The sequence below is a fragment of the Populus euphratica genome, unplaced genomic scaffold (genome assembly GCF_000495115.2).
Source record: "Populus euphratica unplaced genomic scaffold, PopEup_1.0 scaffold5.1, whole genome shotgun sequence".
NCBI classification, from domain to species: domain Eukaryota; kingdom Viridiplantae; phylum Streptophyta; class Magnoliopsida; order Malpighiales; family Salicaceae; genus Populus; species Populus euphratica.
Genome location: NW_011499848.1, coordinates 4,104,430 through 4,124,114, shown reverse-complemented (window position 1 = coordinate 4,124,114; position 19,685 = coordinate 4,104,430). Strand labels below are relative to the sequence as shown.

Here is a 19,685-nt window from a genome sequence, read left to right as displayed (position 1 = left end):
ACGTAAAACGAGAACGATTCTCTATCATAATTAAAAACTATAAATCACCCATTAAACTATAAAGGATCCGGTCACAGGTCGACCCAATTGTTGTAGGTAAACAATAGTTTATTTATTTATTTTCATTCGAAATGATAAAGGCACCCATCAAAGAATTAAATTTATCTTTTCATGCTGGTTCTTTTCTTCAACTGGGTGGCGAGACGAAGACAAAGCTCGACTAGCCGAACGGAGTGCCTTCACGGCCCAACCACTCCCACACGGGTTTCCACCAATCCAATCCGATAATGGCTAATCATAGGCAAAGAAAACTTGGAGTGCTAATCATTATTGTTTTAATGAATGGTTGGTTGGGCCCTTCCGCACCTTTGATTAAATATATGCTTATAAAAAATAATATTGTCTATCTGAGTTCATTTTATAAAGAGAGAACAACCATCAACCTATTCATATATAGAAAATGAACAATGGTATTCATGCTTCTCGATTTGGTTGGGCAACATTGGAAGTATCTGAATTTTTAATTCTACCTTTTTTCTTCCCACTGATATAAAGTACCATACCATACCATTTCATTTTCTTTCTGTTAGTTTTTTCTTTTTCTTTTTTATTTCGCTACTGTCTCTGCTTATTAATATCCATCCAAGCTATTATTACATGAAAAAGACAGCAATAATAATAATAATAATAATAGTGCAGTTCACAATTTTAAATTCTGAAGAGAGCGAACTAAAGAAAAAGGACCACTCTAAAACGTATAGATTTGTAAATTGTAATATCTGATTCAGCACGAAAATAGTTTTTCTTGTAAAATTAATACTAACATGAGTCCCTATCCAAATATTTACTGGTTTGACAAAAACATGATGTTTAAAAAATATTTGGAAATTTGGTATAAATCATATTTTTAAATTTTTTTAATTTTTTTGTTAGAAATTAATTTTTTTGTATGTTTTAAATTGTTTTGATGCAATAATTTAAAAAATAATTTTTTAAAAATAAAAAATATTATTTTAATATATTTCAACATAAAAAATACTTAAAAAAACAATTATAATTACACTTCCAAATAAACAATCATTTATACATCATGGGTTTTCCCTTTTCTTTCCCATTTCACTAATTTCTATTAAAATATTTTTTAAGCAGTTTTGGAATTTTGATCAAGGTTAAATCTATTAATAATTAAAAATATAATATCCAAAATAAGATTATAAAAAGCAAAACTAAGTTTCACCCAAATCAGCATATAAAGTGTGTGTATCTATGTATATATAAACACCAAATCCTTGAAAAAAAGAAGACTTTCTCATTGAATAAGCAGGGCGATCGTCGAATTGTGTCTTGAAAAAAAATTAATATTTTTAGTATTTTTATACTGTTTTAATGTGAAAAAAAAAATTTAGTATTTTTATACTGTTTTAATGTGAGATAAAAAATAAATTTTAAAAAATGAAAAAAATATTAATTTAATATATATATTTTTAAAAAGACAAATTCTCTGTCACCATCACAAAAGGTGAGCCGAATTATTTAGCCAAGGCAATAAATGAGTTGTTTGTGATGAAATTAGGTAGTTGGCTAGCTGTGGTGCGATATTGTGGAAGAAACAAGCTGGTTTTTCTCCCACGGACAACAAGAGTCACTTTCACATACCAGCTAGTCGCATGCTGACACCTACGTCGGACTCGTGTCTCTCTCCTTGCCACTCAGACACGATTAAGACCTTTGGATTACTTTAATTAACGCACAATGTTCTCCGACAAGTTTCAGCTTCTCGTTTTTATATCGAAAAAGTATTTCGGCCCTCAATTATATGTCCAAGAGAGACCTCGAAAACCATGAGCAATGGGTTTAGCGGGGGCAATCTCCTTATTTCGTTTCCTATTTTACCTGTAATCGATTTCTTCTCGGTAAAATGCAGTTCATATATATATTTGTCTCAGAGCGAGCGACTTAATTATTAGCTAGGTGGGATTAGGATCTAGGAATATAAACTAGCTTGTGCTTTAAGAAAGGAGATGGCCGTGATCCATGCTACGACAAAGGAGCAAAATTTCTAAGAAGAAATCTGGCAACATCCACCATCAGGTTTCATACACAAATATTTAATTAAGGCCCCGATTGCTTAATGAATGGTTAAGCAATCAATAATGCTCTTCCCTCTTGATTTGGCAGGCCTAAATACCAGATTTCTACGCCGAATTATTTCAGGGGTAGTTGACGTGCACAGAAGCATTTTTGGTGCGTTGAATATGATTATATCACGGCTCCCAAAAGTATTTTGTTCTTACTTTCTTGTGATATTCATAGAATAATTCTTATTGGGTCTATTCCGTTCCAATCCAATCCAGTCAAAAACAAATATGCATGCAGAATTAATTAAAGAATTCATGATTTATCTATTTATTTATTGCCATGAATTGAGAGTTTCAGCCCCGATAATTATAATCAGAGGACACCGTTTTGAATACGAGGTCAATTTCCTTAAATAAGCTCCAAAACATTAGAGTGATCATGGACGGCAAAGCTTATCCTGTGGGGGGTGATGACGATAACCGGAAAGGTAATAAAACGCTATCTTGACACGACCAGTGCCTTGAATTCAGGATTTCTATTTTTTTTTCGAAAATAAATTAGCATGCATCCATCATGATTAGTTGGAAAAAACATGCACACGTTATAGAGAGCCCACCCCCCAGTTAATGGAAGAGATTAACCCGAGAAGGACGACGGTTCACTTTAACCAAGCTAATAAATATATATATGGATAAAAATCCGGACAAACAAGCCTCGCGCACAGAGATAAACTTGGATGAATTATGGGCTATATTCGAGAGACTTGTTTCGGAGCTCAACCAGTCGATCCCTTACTTGCTAGAAGGGTAGATAATACTATAGCATTAAGTGCAAGCACAGTCTTGAAGTTATTCTTGTCTAATTAATTAACAACGATAAAAATAAATCCTTTATCTCATAGATTATTTTTCATTTAATTAATAGATTTATATAATAAAAAAATGCATGAGATTTCTTTTTTATATTAAATATTTTTAAAAACAGGAAAAAAAATCATGGCACGAGACAGATATAACAAGAACAAATAATTAATAACAAGAGTGAAAATATATTTTTGTAGTTTTAAGTTAAATGAAAAAAAAGTAGATTACCGACAACATATGAGAAAATTATATTTTCATTTATTTTCTAAATCAAGGGATCGCAAAAAATGCATTCAATAAAAAAAAATAGCATGAATGTTGAAACTTAACCTGTATATTCTATGATTAGGATCATTAATTCAACTAGGTTATATATATATATAGGCTAGCGCCATGGGCCTGTGAAAGGAAGAGTAGGATGCTAACTTGGCTAATGAAGTTTTTACTTAAATGCTAGGCTGCCACAATTCTGTCATCTCATTATCTGCTTTATAAATTATCATGCTTGATATCCACGAGTAATGTTTCAACAAGCCATAATATGGAAAACAAATACAGCATAACGATGAGTTACTAAAATTCAAGACGAATACAATTTTAAATTTAAATAATTTATTTTATTTTTTTATTGTCAATATTTAATAACTTGATATATATATACACGCTCACGTGCAGTTGGTTGGATAGTTGATAACTCTAAAAAATCTTATTTGATAAATATGTATACTATTAAATATTTAAGTTAATAATTTTATAAAAAAATATAATGTTATTTTAGAGAAATAAACTTTAAAATATTTATACTAAAAATGTTAAAAATAAAGAAATTCTGAACCTAAAGTTTGAAAGATTCATAATAGATTTATAGTTTATAAATTTTATTTTTTAAAGAAAAAAAAGAGCTAAAATATAATTTATCTTATTGGTAAATGATAACCTCGCATTATTAAAATGGAAATTCCCTGATCAAGTTCATGCATATTCTCGTGTTTGTGAATATGGTTATGTTACTATTCTCGCCTCATTTCATTTTGTTTTTTAACCAGGAACATTAATTAATATCATATTATTTCATTTGGATCCAATGTGATTTTGAATATTTTCTCTATTCATAATTATAAATATATTTATTATTTAATTGGATTCGAGGTGATTCTTAATATTTTCTCTACTCATAATTATAAACATATTTATAGTTACCAAAAACTATTTAAAAGTTAATACAGGATACATTCATAAATATGTAAGAAAGTTTATATAAATATTAAATCTCATCACAATTTAGATAACACGTAGTAAAATATAAATATACATCAATATTGAATCTATCTGAAAAATCATCCATTCAAAAAAGACAACAGAAAATTAAAAAAATTACAATTATATATTATTTCTATATAATCCGGACGGGATATATATGTTCATGGCCCCTTCCCAATCTCATATCAACGTGGGGAAGAAAATGCTTCTATCCATCTTTACTGGAATCCCATCGCTGAAGGGATGATGCTATCCCTGTCGTTAATTACATGGGAGCTTTGAATATTTTTTTTAATCTGCCACTATTTTTTATCCTTTTCTTCCATCTCCAATTCACGATCACAAATATAGATTGTACGTAATCTTGTTCATGATTTTATTGTATTTAATTAAAAAAAAATGGTTAACTTGATTCAATCAAACCCATTTTCAATTTATATCATCCTAAATCTCATTCTTCTAGTTTTTTCCTTCCAATCTTTTTCACCTATACAGAACAAAACCTAAAAGTATTATTTGAAGGACTCGTTGAATTAATGGTTAATAGTTCTGTAATATTTAACACTTCCATTTCAAAACCTTATAAAAAAAATGGTAAAAACTTGAAGGTAATCTTGATTTTATGACCCAGCAATTTTTAGTATCCAGTATTTAATGTTTTCCAACGTCAAATTTTTAAGAATTCTCAATTAAAGTTTTTTATATCCAGTATTCCATCCGTATTTATATCCAAATTATGTTTTTTTCTTAATAAATAACATTATTCTACAAGAAAACTTAACTTTTAATTAAGTATTTTAGCATTCATTATTAACTAAAGTATAAAATAATTTAATGATAAAATTAATATAAAGATTAATTTGAATGTAAAATTAATAATATTAAACCACAGCAGTGTGTGTGTGGGATGCTTGAAAGTAGCCTGCATTGAATGAAAACACGTGCGAGGAAGACAAAGCGGGGCGGAAGGGAGCACTGTCATAAATTGATTTGCCGCGAATTGTCGGGCGAGAAAACATGGAAAACTGTAATGCACTGAGTTTAAAGTTTAAACTAAAAATAACATTTATTTTATCTTGAAGAAAAAAGAAGATAGAACGAGACAGACAGAGAGGGAGAGGGAAGGAGGTTTAAAAGGAGAGGGATAAGCAGCCAATCCAAAGAAGGAAGAACTTCATAAAAATAGGATCCGAAGAAAACGCAAATCTGCCTGCCTATGTTTTGCTGGACAAATATTACAATATTAGATTATCGTCATTACACTAGACTCCTCGTGGTGTCACGTACGGATTCAGATACAGGGAGATTGATTCAGCGAGGAAAATCCGAGTTTGCTGACTCGGGTTTTCTTTCATGCATGCCGGAAAATATTCCTCACGGGTACAACCTTTCACTTTCCTTAATTACCATGTCAAATATTCTTCTTGTTTCACTTTTCCCTGTTTTTCTGCTCTTCACCTTCTATGTTTCCCAGTTTTTCCTTTCTCGTTTTCTTTATTTACATGATTTTGCTTTGTGAATTGCAACAACATTGGCAGCAAACCCCCTCGTCTCCTTTTCTTGAATAAACGCATGTCCATGGTGGAGTAGTTTTATACGATCTTCTTTCTCTCTATGCTTAATCATTGCGTTATTTTTCCTTTTTAGTTTAATCATATTCTTGACTCGGTTAAGGTTTCAGATTTTTTTGTTTTGGTGGGGGTGGAGTTGTTAGAGTTTTTGTCCTCGATGAGTCAAGATTGTCTCGGGTATTCAAATTAGTATTTTAAAAAAATAATTATTTTTCAATTGCATTTCCCCTTGTACATTCCTTAATTCAAGTTTGATTACTATATTGTTTTCGATACCTAAATGACTTAGCATTTAGTGTTCTTTTTAATGTCAACGCTGCACTCTTCTAACTTCTACTTGTTTTTTGTTCTCTTGATAAGGACTCGTTTTAAAACAAAAAGGGGGAAAAAGGACTTGTTTCTTGTTGGTTTTGTTTAGTGGATGCTTAGCCATCAAAATTATCTGGATTTGTTTGTCTGCTACTATCTTCTTTGATGTGAACTCATAACAATCCCTTCTCATGTTTTGTATTTAGGATTTGTTTGTTCTCTCTTTAACACACGAAGTTTGAGTCTGAGGATTTCTTCAGGGAAAAAAGGTAGAAATTTTACCACAAGACCAACCAAGTTGTTTCTGTTTTTCTTCCATGAATTTGTTTGCTGGATAGTGATCATGCTGTTTTGATCAGAATTAGGAGGATTCAAATTGATGGTGTTGTGACTTGTGAGTGCTCTTCAAGTAATATGGATTTTCATTCCCTCTTTTTCTTCAGGTATTTTTCAGTGGTGGGGTTAGGCGGTGTAAATTTGGTGACACTTCAATATTCAATAATCTCATCGCAGGATTAAATTTTCTTTCTTAACCGGAAGGCAGCTTTTTTCCTGGAAGCTACTCTGGGAGGCAGGCTGCCTTCTCTCTGGAAAGCATTTTGAGGTCAAAGGTGTGTACTTGATGTGAAAAGCTAAAAATTATTTTATTCGTTTTGATGCAATGAAAATTGATAAACTTGATGAAACAGCTTTCTAACTTTAGCTCTCCACACCTTATTTAAGCAATGGTCTCTGCATCCCTTCCCTGTTTTTTTACGAGCAACTATGATGTGGAAAATTGTTAATTCAATAGGTCTATCGTAGAACTTCATTTTAAATTTCAATGCAGAACCAAAGATTTTCATGAATTTACTTTCTTTCTTGCTATGCTTCGCATGAATTTATCGGCATATAGAGTAAGTTACTATAGAGAATTTGGCTTCTTTTCGTTGGGGTAAAGATGGTCTTGATGCAGATGTTGTTTGTTGCTGAAGTTCATGTTACCATTGAAAGCTTCTGCTTTTCTATTTTTTTGATATTTCATTTTTGTTTGGTTGGAATTTCACAGGCTCATCATTTGCAACAAGTTTACCTGCTCGGTGCCTCTTTCTTCTCATATGAGTAAACATCTACTGGCTGAGGTTTGCTGAAAGCTTTCTGTCATAATGGGTGGCTGTGTCTCAACAAACAATGAAAGAATAAGAACAACTAGGAAACACATGCGTAAATCTTCCAAAAGTAGTGGAAAGAGTTCCACTTGTATTGCTGATGCCCCTATTCAACGGCTTGGTGATGGTGGAATTAGTGATTTTGCTCTTAGAGAGTTTGTTCATCTTGACTTTGAGAAGGTTGCTGCAACTACCTGCAAGAGATCTGAAGTTTCTAATAAGACATTCCATCTCACCCAGCTACAATGGAACCATAGTCAAATTGATGCAAATGGTATGTCCTTTCCATCCATTGATTTTTGAGCCTGGGGCTGACACTTCTTGAACAGTTTTCTGACCATAAATTTCAATTTTCTGCAGGAATATGTCAGGAGGAAGTATGGTTTGACTCTCTTAGCATTATAGATTCAGATTCCGATGATGACTTCATCAGTGTGCATGGAGGTGATACACATAAATTTATTGAATTTGTGACTCTTCAATTGGTAGTCAGTGCTGATATTGTTCTTTTGGCTGTTCAGATTGTTTTCCTCCTGTTGGTAATGTAACTGGACATAAACAAAACACTCAAATGCTTCAATATGGAGCTGCATCATGCTTTGTAGACGCTGGGTGCAAGTATGAGGGCTTCTATGAAAGTTACCTGAAAATGGATGGAGGAGGTCCAAAGGGCGATGAGGTTTCTAGTAAGATAAAGAAAGCTTTAGATGATCCTTGTGGAAATTTGAAAGGTCTCAAAGAGGGCATGCATGACTTGGCAGAGAAAACTCAAGAATGTAGAAGGAAATCAAAAGTAATTATGCTATCATTAAAGAGGAAATCTTGCGATGGAGAGGAAACAACAGAATTCTGTAAGTACAGATTGTAGTCTTTATAAGATCTCAGAGAGACACATTTATATCCCAGAAGTATTAGGATTGCCTGTAAGACATGATATGCAAAACCCCCTGAAACTTTATATAACTACGATTCGTTTGATGAACACATGTTATGCTATTTAACGAGTTTATTCCAGCTATATAAGCTTTGAATTGAACCTTAGCATAGAATAGGTGAAATGTAAATTCCAGTTTTGTTTTTAATGATTAAGATACATTTTTCTTATTAATAATGAATGAGTGCTTGAACTGGTGCAGCTGAGAGATTACTGTATCGCCCAAGAGCAGGATTTTTGATTCCACGTTCAAAAGGAGAGAAGCCAACTGCTGGATGCTGGTCCGAGATTTCACCTTCAGTTTTTAAGCTCCGAGGCGAAACTTTTTTCAGGCATGATGTTCAGTTGCTTATAATATTAGTTATTTGTGCGTACCTACGACTATTAGTGAATGATATAAATTTTTTTTTCACATATACTTTCAAGGGAATTGAACTGTCTAAACATTAATATCTAATCATGCAGAGATAAGCAGAAGTGCCCTGCTCCAGACTTCAGTCCATATGTACCAATTGGCGTAGATTTATTTGTATGCCCACGGAAGATAAATCACATTGCTCAGCATCTTGAACTTCCTAATTTGCAAGCGCATGAGAAAGTACCGCAGCTGCTGATCATTAATATGCAGGTCCTCTCTCTCTCTCTCACACACACACACAATTTTGATTGCGCAGAGTTGTTTGTGTATATTGAATGAGGTTCTGGATATTATCTGATGAACTGTTCGACAGTTTTTATTCATTTCCACATACGAATTGTGACGGGATCCGTGCTTGTTGTTTACAGCAACTTTTTAAGTGAATCTGCTAGTTTTATCTTGTTTAATGAATTGATGGTGAGTTCCCTGGGAATTCCTTTATAAGAACTTTGGCTGGGAGCGACATGGTCGTGATCTCAAGTCCCTTGAGTTGATTCTTGGGGTTCAAGTTACTGGACTGTTGTGCTATTTTCTTCATATGAATTACTAGGCTCACTTCAAAGTGATGGAACATAATTTTCTTATTATGGGTTTTCATGCTGCAGCTTCCCACTTATCCTGTTTCAATGTTCAGTTGCGATTCTGATGGAGAAGGCATGAGCCTTGTAGTATATTTTAAACTATCTGAGAATTTCGACAAACAGATTTCACCTTGTTTTCAAGACAGCATCAAGGTATTTCCTGAAATAATATTTCATGCAATTTCATATGCTGATCTGTGCTTGACATCATCTAGTCTTCCTTGTTCCATTGCTTTTTTATACCATGGCAAAATGCTTGGACGCAATCTTTCCCCACCTTGTGAAATATTTTAGTTGATGAATCTTATTGCATCCTACCCAGAGACTTGTTGAGGATGATATGGAAAAGGTTAAAGGCTTTGCAAAAGAGTGCACAGTTCCTTTTAGAGAGAGGCTGAAAATTCTGGTGGGGCTAGTCAATCCAGAGGAATTGCAGTTGAGTTCTGCAGAAAGGAAGCTTATTCAAAGTTATAATGACAAGCCAGTGCTTTCACGCCCTCAACATGAATTCTTTAAGGTAAGGAGAAACTTTTGGTCTACGAATCACATTTGTTCTATCAATGTTCAGTCTAGCAATACTAATTTCATTCGATACAAACTTCCGTACTTTATTTAGTAGAGATAATGGGGAGATTAGGATCGTGCAGTTTTGGCCTTTAAGATCATGTGTAATCTTCACTTTATCCAAATTTAATTAGATGAAATTTAATATATAATTTATATAATTTTTTAATATATTTTTTTAATTAATTTTTTTAAAATTTATACAAGTTTATATTAACTCGATATTTAAACTATTAGATAAAATTTTAATATATAATTTATATAATTTTTAAATATATTCCTTTTCTAATATTATATTAAAAAATTATTTTAATCTAATAATTTAAATTATTTATTAAAACAATAAAATATAATTTATATAATTCTCTTACAAAGGTGTCCTTTTCTTTTTCTTGTGGTTCCCCTTCATTTACAAAAAAAATGTAAAACATGGAGAAGGCGCCTAATTGGTTTTGGTGTTCAGCATTTTAGGAAAGTTGCCTAAGCTTCTATCTTGCAGGGACCTAATTACTTTGAGATTGACCTGGATATACATCGGTTCAGTTACATATCTAGGAAAGGACTTGAAGCATTCAGAGATCGCTTGAAGCATGGGATAGCAAATGTGGGTCTGACTATTCAGGTACAGAGACCTTGCAACTTATCCTATTGTAAGCAAATTGGTTTCATCAGAAATTAATTTGTTTTTTCAGTAAAACTAAATTATATTTTTTCATTTAAATATAGTAAAATAAGAGAGAAGAAGAACGGGTTTTGCCCTGATTTTGATCAAGCACATTGATGGAGTTAATCTCCTCCCCGTGCTAGCATCTACTGATTTTACTCGCTATTTTTAGACAAACATGAGCGTCATTTGTTGGTCATATGCCAAAACCTCATTTGTGTTCCTGCAAGAATTGTTAATTTTTTATTCTCTCGTGAACTTCCTGTGTTTTCTCCTGTTTGTTTAAGTGCTTTTTTGCGATAATCTTGCCAGGCACAAAAACAAGAGGAACTGCCAGAGCAAGTGCTGTGCTGTGTGCGCTTGAACAAGATAGATTTGGTAAATCATGGCCAAATACCTACTGTTGTTACTCGGGATGATTAATTTGAATAGGCACCAAGGGGATGATTCCGGCAAAAGAAACAATCTATAAGCACATTTTGCAGATTCCTTGATCTGTATCAACCACAAGAAAATGAAAATTCAGTTTTTTGTATTCCTTTCCCACCACCATTTGTTTTTTTTTCACCACGATGATGAAGTTGATGAGAACCAGCACTTAAAGACCATGCGTGTGATGATGTCCTGTCGAATGATGTCTAAGAGATAAATATTTTACCAGTCAAATGAACTTGACTTCATTGAGACACCATTATACATCCACGTTACATTTCACCGAAAGTTCTCCAAAACTGCTGCGAATTTCTAGAGTTAAGATGTTATAGTCACAGATCCTTCTTTCCCTCTCGTGTATTTGCGATCTCGCGTTTCCGCTCTAAGGTTGTTGAAAGTGTTTCTTCCCAATTATCAAAGTTGAATAACAAAGAACAGCTCCCTTGTGTTTCACATTGATTCAACGCTACTGCAAATTAGAACTAGCTTCAAGATCAGTTTTGGGATGGACCAAACTTTGTGAAAACATCAAGCTAAACCAGCAGAAAAGGAATTCATTGGCATTTAACGTCAACATAAAAGTCGAAAAGAGCGGTGTTGTCACTGTCAAACATGAAATTCCAAATGCTGAAAGTGGTAAACAATTATATGAAACATTAATTTCATATTTCTATGTACAAAAGAATGCACAGAATATATTTTCAAGGAAGTTTGTGTCTGGTGAACTGTTTGACATACAATAAGAAAGCTTGTTTTCGTCTCTTTTGGTATTGCTTCATCTTTAGTATATCGGGCAGGTGGTTACATGGGGGGCATTCATCAAAGTAATGGCCTCCAAGAAAAGATAAGTTACAGCCATTCCCCGGTTCATGGTAAACGTTTGTTGTTATCTTCCTCCTATGATACCAAGTCAGAAAAGCTATGTTATCTGCTCTTCTTTTAACCGTAGACGTGCTGCAGGCTGTTGACTGTTGCTGTTGTTTGATGCATGCTTCTCCAGAGTTTGTGGTTTCAGATGAGATGCATTACTATTGACTGTGTTGTGGCTGCTATTTTTAGCTGCTGGTACATCGTGATTATGTTTGCCCTCATAGGTTGTTATGACAGCTTTTGGGTCTGCTGCAGCCCTCTCGACATGTTTACGAACTTTGCATCCTGCGGTTGTGCATTTATAGTAGCTCCTGTAGATTGTACAAAAAAGAAGACAAGGAAAAGGTGGGTTGAAGACACTACATAGACATCCAAAAAGCAAGTGCCGCACACATTTAGAGGTAGAAACCAGACATTGAGAAATTAGGATACGTTGTCCATTTCCAGAATAAACAATGACTTTGAGAGTTCAGCAATTCTACTAGCAGCACATTTCGGCATCAAAATAGGATGCAGCTCATTGTTGTCTAACCAATTGCACATTCATGCCCTTCCTACAAGTTTTTTACACCAATTTACAGCAGCCATCTTTGGCCAGCAAAGCTACTAAGGCCGCAGCCCATGGATCACTATCCATGAATAAACAGCTATATAGCAAATTTCACATTTTAACAACTTCCAAAGGTAATCCCAAGAAAAACTACTTATCCCTTTTATAAGTCTAACAAACCTGTCACCACAATGATGAAGTGATCTTAACAAGGAATAACATTTATTCTGCCTTTTGTTTAATTTTAACCCTTGCACTGTTAGAAGCTCTTCAAGAACCATGAGCTTATTATGCCTGCACTGCATCTAAAGTGAAAATCTAAAAATAGCAAATAGCCAAAGTGCGCAAATAAACCATCACGATAACCAATAATATGACCAAAGAAGAGGATTTTTAGGTTTGTCATGTCCAATACAAACCACAGCCTATGGAGTAGGGAAAACCACCTTGGATAAGGATTGCCTTTGACAACTTTCTGCCCATACTTGCGCCATCTATAGCCATCATCTAAGAGATCAACTTCACTGGTTGTCTGCACTATGATTCTGGGCTCCGATACAGTCCTGTGTGAAGAAGCTGGCTCTGTCACTCTAACCTCTGTACTTCTGCACATGACATGAGAGATTCCATTATATATACAAGATAAACTGTCAATCTTAGCCGGCAAGTAAGACCACTCTAAGATTTGCTTGCACAGAAGTACCTTCTCTTAGGATCGGGCTCGTCTTCATCAACTTCACCACCAGCTTCAGTATCACCATCTTCCTCACTGTCACTCATCCCAGATACATGTTCAGGTGTAGCTTGACTGGATTCCTGATCCTTCCTATCTCTCTCTTTGCTGACATTTCCATCCAATTCAGAATTCCCGTGACTGTTTGAATTGCCATTTAAGCCTCCAGTATCCTTTCCACGCTTATTGGATTGCGGTGGCTGATGATTGTGTTGCCCCTTGTAGATAATTTCAGTTACTTGACCATCAAGAGATCGCTCAACTTTTTTCTTCACAGGACAATTAGGATGTGTACATTTATAATAACTTCTAGGATACTCACTTCCTTTCACATGTTTCTGCCCATATTTCCTCCAGTTGTATCCATCATTAGCAGGCTTATCAACAGCCAGCGAAGAAGATTCAGACCTCTGATCAGACCGAGAGAAGTCCGAGAGTTCCTGTATTTTCTCTCTAGAATCCGCTACTGAGCGTACCATCTGCTGCTGCTGGTGTGCTCCAGGAGTGCTCGTAAAGGTCGAAGACATTGCCGGTGTCGAATATTCAGGTTGAACATGCATAATTGAATTGGCTTGCGCAGCATGAGCCGTGACCTGTGCTAGCGCCTGCTGGTGTGTCATTCCAAAGCCCTACAAACATCTCAAAAATCATAAGAACACCGGAATAGATAGAAAACAAACTACAGGCATTCAATTTTAAGCAGAGGCATATAAATCACAGAGGGAAGGGAAATTAAAAAAAAACACAAACACACAGACACAGAGCTTTACCACAATGCAATTTTAATTCTAGTAGGCGTCAACAATTGAAACTGCTAGTAATTAAATCATTTAGAGGCTAAACATTTAGCATTCGTTCTGCTAAATGATAAATAAAGAAATAAAGAGTTCTCTCATTTCATTGATGATTAGTAGCAATGTTTGAAATGTAAAGTCTTTTATTCCTTTCACAGTAATCAAATTGAAATTCAAAAAAGAAGAAGAAGAAGAAGAAGACAACTCAGTAATCAAATTGAAATTTAAAAAAGAAGAAGAAGAAGAAGACAAAAACTTTCTCGGGAAAAAATAAAGTACAAAAAAAAGAGTTCATAAACAGCTGATGCAAAAAACTTTCTCAGGCAAAAATAAAGTACAAAAAAAGAGTTCATAAACAGCTGATGCAATCAGTTTATAAGCACTTGATTACCTGAGGAGAAAAGAGTCCGAACCCCGGTGAATCAGGAAGAGACACCGGACTAAGCCCCAGCGGCATCGAGAACATCGGCGGGGGAGGGACGATGGACAAGCTCGATGAACTGCTAAAGTCACCGGCAGAGCTCTTGTCATCGGGAGTTTTGAAATTAGGGGAGGCTATGGCGCCGGCGAGAAGCTGAGAGAAAGACTTACAGTCGTCGGAGTCGGAGAAGAAACTTGAGAGAAGAGTCATAGGGCCTGGACTGAAGCCCAGGGTACCAGGGGCTCCACTGGAAAAGAATGTTTCGGTGAAGGAACGTGGAGGTAGTGTTATGGTGGTCGGGCGGGAAGACAATGATTTGGAAGGTGATGATGGTTGTTGCTGTTTTGGCTGCTGATGATCCTTTCCATTTTCAGTCATTTGATCTCGGTCTTGTTTTCTGTGTGTCTATTCTGGTGTCCAGTTTGCTAGTTTTGGTCTGGTGCTTGTTTCTTCGGCTTTTTGGTGGATCTGGAAATAAGAGGAATAAAAAGTCCACGCTGCTGATGCGACGAGGAGGAGAAGAAGAAATCGATAAAGCAAAAAGAAAGGACGTCTCTCTGTCCTTTTTTATGGATAACTACATATTAGTCCCCAATCTATGTAATGAATCATGAATCCACCCTTCTAGGTTTCGCGAACCTCCACCTAACCTTCCATCATCAAGACCCGGGTGGGAGCTCAAGCTCGTCTGTGATGTCTTAAATATTGGATAGTAAAAAACATAACATACAATCCAAGATGTTTTAAATTTCCATGCTCCATACAATTCAACTCCATGAAGAAACAGAGTCTTGCATTTAAAAAAAGATATTGAAATCTCATGAACAGACCTTGGAGGTACAACAATAAGGTCAATGTGTTGCGAATAAATGACTGGGGACTGGTTTGTGATTCATTAAATGGATTTGGGATTGACTTGTAGTTAGACAGGCATCGATTTCTTTCATCTTCTTTTTTTAATAATTCTTGAAATCTTTTCTGGAGTGTTTGGGAAATCACTATTTTGTCCCCGTCGACCACTGAATTGACAAGATTGCCAATTGGAGGATAATGCTCGGAGGTTCCTTGTTTAATTAAATTTTAAAAGAGAGTACTAAACGTGCCGGAGCAAATAGCATGCATGTTATGCTAGTGCCACTAGATTTATAGCAGGTGGCAGTAATAATGGACCTGGGGATGCTACTATTATGTGGGTTTTGTTCCGTTTGGTATCTCCCCAGGAGAAGCCACGTGGCTAGATGTGATTGGGCGAGGGAATCCATCACCATGATTGTTAGCTAGCTTAGCTCCCACCTTTATCCGTTGTCTAATTATCTTGTTTTAAGGGAAATTCCATCATTTTTGTAATTGCCGAGGGAGATTGTACGTGAAGCTAAGCAGTAGAATTACTACTCTATGATCTCTCCCTTTAGTTTCCAGCATCGTGGCTGTTATTAAATTCCACCATAAGTTTAACTCGCAACATATATTAATTATCCTCTCCTTTTAAAAAAAAGAAGAAGAAGAAGCAATATTGCCTAAATTATATCAAGAAATTATAATTAACTGGGAAAATTCACTGGGAATTCCTCGTTGCCCTCCCTGAAGCCGACGGGATTTGCTTGATCCCAGAAAAAAACAAACTTCTCTTTCATTTCAAATCAAAGCTTCTTTGTCCTGAAATGTCAAGATCAAGGAGGGAGCACGGAAATCCCATCCCCCAATTTCTCATTAACACATGTCACAACTTGGGGCTCCTGCCAAACAGTTCTCCTAAAATGTTTGTCTGCTTCGGGATAGCTTGTCATGACTTCTAGCGAATCTTAAGACAACGTTTGTGCCGCGCCGTGCCATGTCTGACGTTCAAAGAAGTCCAAACCACACAAATAAAGATCATTGCAAGTGCGACCCATCACCTGGATGTCAACACACAGTGGAGTCATGCTGGATGGTCAGCTGGTTTAGAGCTCTCAGTTTGCTTAAAAAAGAAAAACAACGGACCATGAATGCAAGAATAGCTGCAATGTCCATTTCTTGTTACACGAGATTAGCTATTTAGGGACAAGTTGTAAGCCAAACCACTGAGAAAATCAAACTTGGTGATTAATATACATATCATCAGTTCTTTTTTAAAATATATTTTTGTTTAAAAACATATAAAAATATTTTTTTATTTTTAAAAATATATTTTTAACATCACTACATAAAAAATAAATCTTAAATAAATATTGTTTTCACCCAATACCGATAAATAACAATAATTGTTTACCATGTGCTAATTGATAAATAGAAAAGAATCATGTACTGAGGTAACTGCCACACAAAGCATTCTTTTTTTCCCGTGGTCCTTCTCTCCTTGCATCGTACTTTGCTTGATTTAGGGCGGGCAATTTATTAATTATTCATTTACACTCTCTTTTAATTGTGATAGATTAATTCTTGTATTTTTCTAAATTCACTCAATTAATCCATGTGTTTTCAGAATATATTGAATTATCCTGATGACAATTTCCTCTTAAATCTCAACACGTCTCCATGTTAACTCTATATTTTAATTATGCTTTTATTTTATGAAATTACTTTTTTTTTTTAATATCTGTATATAGGTTTTGTGTTGATAAGTAAACTGTCTTTAAGCGTTGAAAACGAGTTTCAAAAAAAAGGAGGCCAGGTCTTGCCTTGAGGTTGAGCAATGTGGCTGGCTTCTCCGACGCAACTATCTGTCCTGCTGACGGCATGCAAGTTGTCAAGCTGATACCATTGTTTTCAGTTGCGAATATTGATTGCTAACACGGCCAATGGTTCGTGCGGAGCACCCAGGGCTGGCCCCCACTTTGGCGGCGTAGAGAGAGACGGTCCCACATTCATTTTTATTTATTTAATAAAATCCAGATTGGTGGTGACGATCAAGCGAGGGTCGAATTACCCCTTGCTGATGCTACCAGTTTTTTTTTTTTTTTTTTAATCTTGCTGCATTGCACGAAACACTTGAACGAATTTACCACACGATGATTGACATCAATCGGACAAATGGATCCATAGAATCCCGTACATCCAATCTGACAGCCCATGCCTCATTTACCGATTTATTAAAAAAAGAAAACCTGGCAAGTCCTCAGATTTTAGGGAAATGGCAGCTGGGAGAAAGCCGGTGATGTTATGCTGTAGAAGTGCATGGCCCATGGCCATCTGGTCGCATCAAGTCCTCTAGGGATATATTGAATCTTTCTGTCTACAAACGATCCCCTGTTGATTTAGGCCGGCATCTTAACAGTGCATGAACTCTGTGACCATACAAGACTGTAATAATTGATTTTAATTTTTTCAGAAATGTTTTAAATTAATGTATTTTTTTATTATCACACAGAAATCATTCGTTTCAACAAATGGAAAACGATTCACTGATTAGTCATTTGTTTTCCGTCGGCTTTACGTGCCTTTGACTGTTAGGTTGTGATGGTTAGATGTTGTTTTTTTGAGCTTAGGGTTACTCAACCAAAAACAAAACAAGAGACTTCTCAAGCAGTCTTGCTTTCTTTCTGATCGAATCAATGTAAATTCACTGTACTTGGCACGCTTCACTTCGCGAGCGTTGATTCCTTTTATTTAGACTACCTTTTCATGCTATCATTTTTCTAGTATGGTGATATATATATATATATATATCATGTTCATTGAAGTAAATATACATTTAACGACAGAAATATCTACGACTGGATGGGTTGGAGGTTGTCGTCCCCATCTTTGCCTTCACAAATAGCAGTATAGCACTACCAGTAAAAATCTTCCCCTATAATCGTCTCCATGGATATGGATATATGCTTGGGTAGACCTCTACTACCTAATTGGGCTTGGTCTCGAATTTGGGCTGCTGGGTTTATTTTCTTTTCGGCTGAAGACAATATCAGCGTGTGCTTTTCATTCAGTTTTTTCCACTTGAATGTTCTTGTTTTTTCTGTTATTTGAGTTTGTGAATTTTGAAGTTTCTTTAATTAAATATTTTTTTTTACATATAAAAAAATTAAAGTACTGGTTCTTAGGAGCTTTTACTTGTATCACCGCCTCACAGGATAATATCCATTTAAATATTTTTTTTAAAGAACAATATTTAATTTATTAAAAACTAGAATATATAATTTGTTATAATTTATTTTTTATGTGGTTAACTCACTCCCATAATTCATAATATGAGTTTGATAAATTAATTCGGTTGATTTAAGTTTTATTTTTAATTGACATTATTATTTCAATCTTAGTATTTAACATCTAGTTAATTAAAAATGAGATCTTGTCATTTATTTTAATTTATTTTGTATGAAGTTTGCTTGATCTCATAACTTGAATTATAAGTTTTACTGATTAATCACTATTTTTTTCAAATTTAAGCACTTAATAATAATTTTATTGATAATTGAGTTTTATAGCTTGTTTGATTTGTTTTATATAAAGTTATCTTGATCATAAATCATATGTTAATCCAGGTCAAATTATGTTGTTTTTTTCATTTTATTTCCCACGATATTATTATAATCTCGTCATCTGAGTCATGAGTTAAATAAATTAATTCAAGTTGTCTAAGGTTTTTTTATATATTTTTTAAAAAATAATTTTTGTTTTCATTTTTATTATTCAATATTGGATTGATTGTGAGTTGAGTTTTATAACTCATTTTTATTTATTTTATATAGGGTTATTATAATTTTATGATTCAGGTTACAGATTTGAAAGGCTGACCCGAATCTATCCAATATGTTATTGTTTTAATATTTTTTTAAAATAATTTTAATTTTTTTAACTAAATTAGTTGACCTGAATCTATCCAATATGTTATTATTTTAATATTTTTTTTAAATAATTTTAATTTTTTTAACTAAATTATATTTTTACTTGTTATTTAAATTACTTTTTAAGCTGACAAATTACTTTTTAAGCTTACTGAGTCAACCGAATAATATAGAATTAACATCCACACAATTTATCTTTCCTGTAAAAAAATACTAATCATGTCTAAATATTTACCTTGCATTAATTTTTTTTTTTTTTATAAAACCAGCAGTGTGGCTCCAACCCACAATCCAATATATTAACACAGAAGTTCAATTGATATGTGGCGTATCATGTATATATTAAATGGGAATTATATAAAGAAGTCATGCTTTATTGTATAGTTAAAAAATCCGGAAGAAAAATTAAAATCATAAGAAGATATGATTAAAAAAAAAACACAAAATGAATTCGCACCATGCCTGAGTTTTTCCATGTCAATAAGAGGCACGAGTTAATGTCATAAAAATTGAAATTCCAGAATAAAAACCTCCTGCAATATAATTTTTTTATATGCATATAAACTATTTGTTTTAATAGGTTGATAAATCAAGGAGATTATACACACATTTATTTTGCATCCCAAGAAGGGAGGAAAATTACAATATAAGGTTAAATTCAGCTGCATTTCTTTCTAGAACAATCGAATCCAGTTGTAAGATCATAACCTCTGGTTGAAGTGGACAGAAAA

The 19,685-nt window shown here is 34.2% G+C and overlaps 2 protein-coding genes across 7 annotated transcripts; one reads left to right on the top strand and one right to left on the bottom strand.

Moving 5' to 3' along the window:
* The first annotated feature begins 5,303 nt into the window (after window positions 1–5,303).
* On the top strand, window positions 5,304–10,994 carry LOC105116820 (beta-hexosaminidase (DUF1336)). 6 transcript variants are annotated; one of them, XM_011014306.1, is made up of 12 exons: window positions 5,304–5,582; window positions 6,289–6,351; window positions 6,526–6,693; window positions 7,131–7,504; window positions 7,591–7,674; window positions 7,752–8,081; window positions 8,367–8,496; window positions 8,630–8,792; window positions 9,188–9,316; window positions 9,486–9,680; window positions 10,227–10,349; window positions 10,704–10,994. In XM_011014306.1, exons 4-12 carry the CDS (start codon window positions 7,228–7,230, stop codon window positions 10,812–10,814), a joined length of 1,542 nt encoding a protein of 513 aa, XP_011012608.1. In that variant the 5' UTR covers window positions 5,304–5,582; window positions 6,289–6,351; window positions 6,526–6,693; window positions 7,131–7,227; the 3' UTR covers window positions 10,815–10,994. The 6 variants fall into 6 exon arrangements, with proteins under 6 accessions (XP_011012608.1, XP_011012628.1, XP_011012615.1 ...); XM_011014326.1 differs by lacking the exon at window positions 6,526–6,693 and adding an exon at window positions 6,442–6,525; XM_011014313.1 differs by having other exon boundaries at window positions 6,442–6,693.
* Window positions 10,995–11,436: 442 nt separating this feature from the next.
* WRKY4 (WRKY DNA-binding protein 4) lies at window positions 11,437–14,777 on the bottom strand. Its single transcript, XM_011014294.1, has 4 exons — window positions 14,162–14,777; window positions 12,947–13,605; window positions 12,690–12,848; window positions 11,437–12,004 (listed from the first exon to the last, which is right to left on the bottom strand). Exons 1-4 carry the CDS (start codon window positions 14,567–14,569, stop codon window positions 11,743–11,745), a joined length of 1,488 nt encoding a protein of 495 aa, XP_011012596.1. The 5' UTR covers window positions 14,570–14,777; the 3' UTR covers window positions 11,437–11,742.
* Between the last annotated feature and the right edge of the window lie 4,908 nt (window positions 14,778–19,685).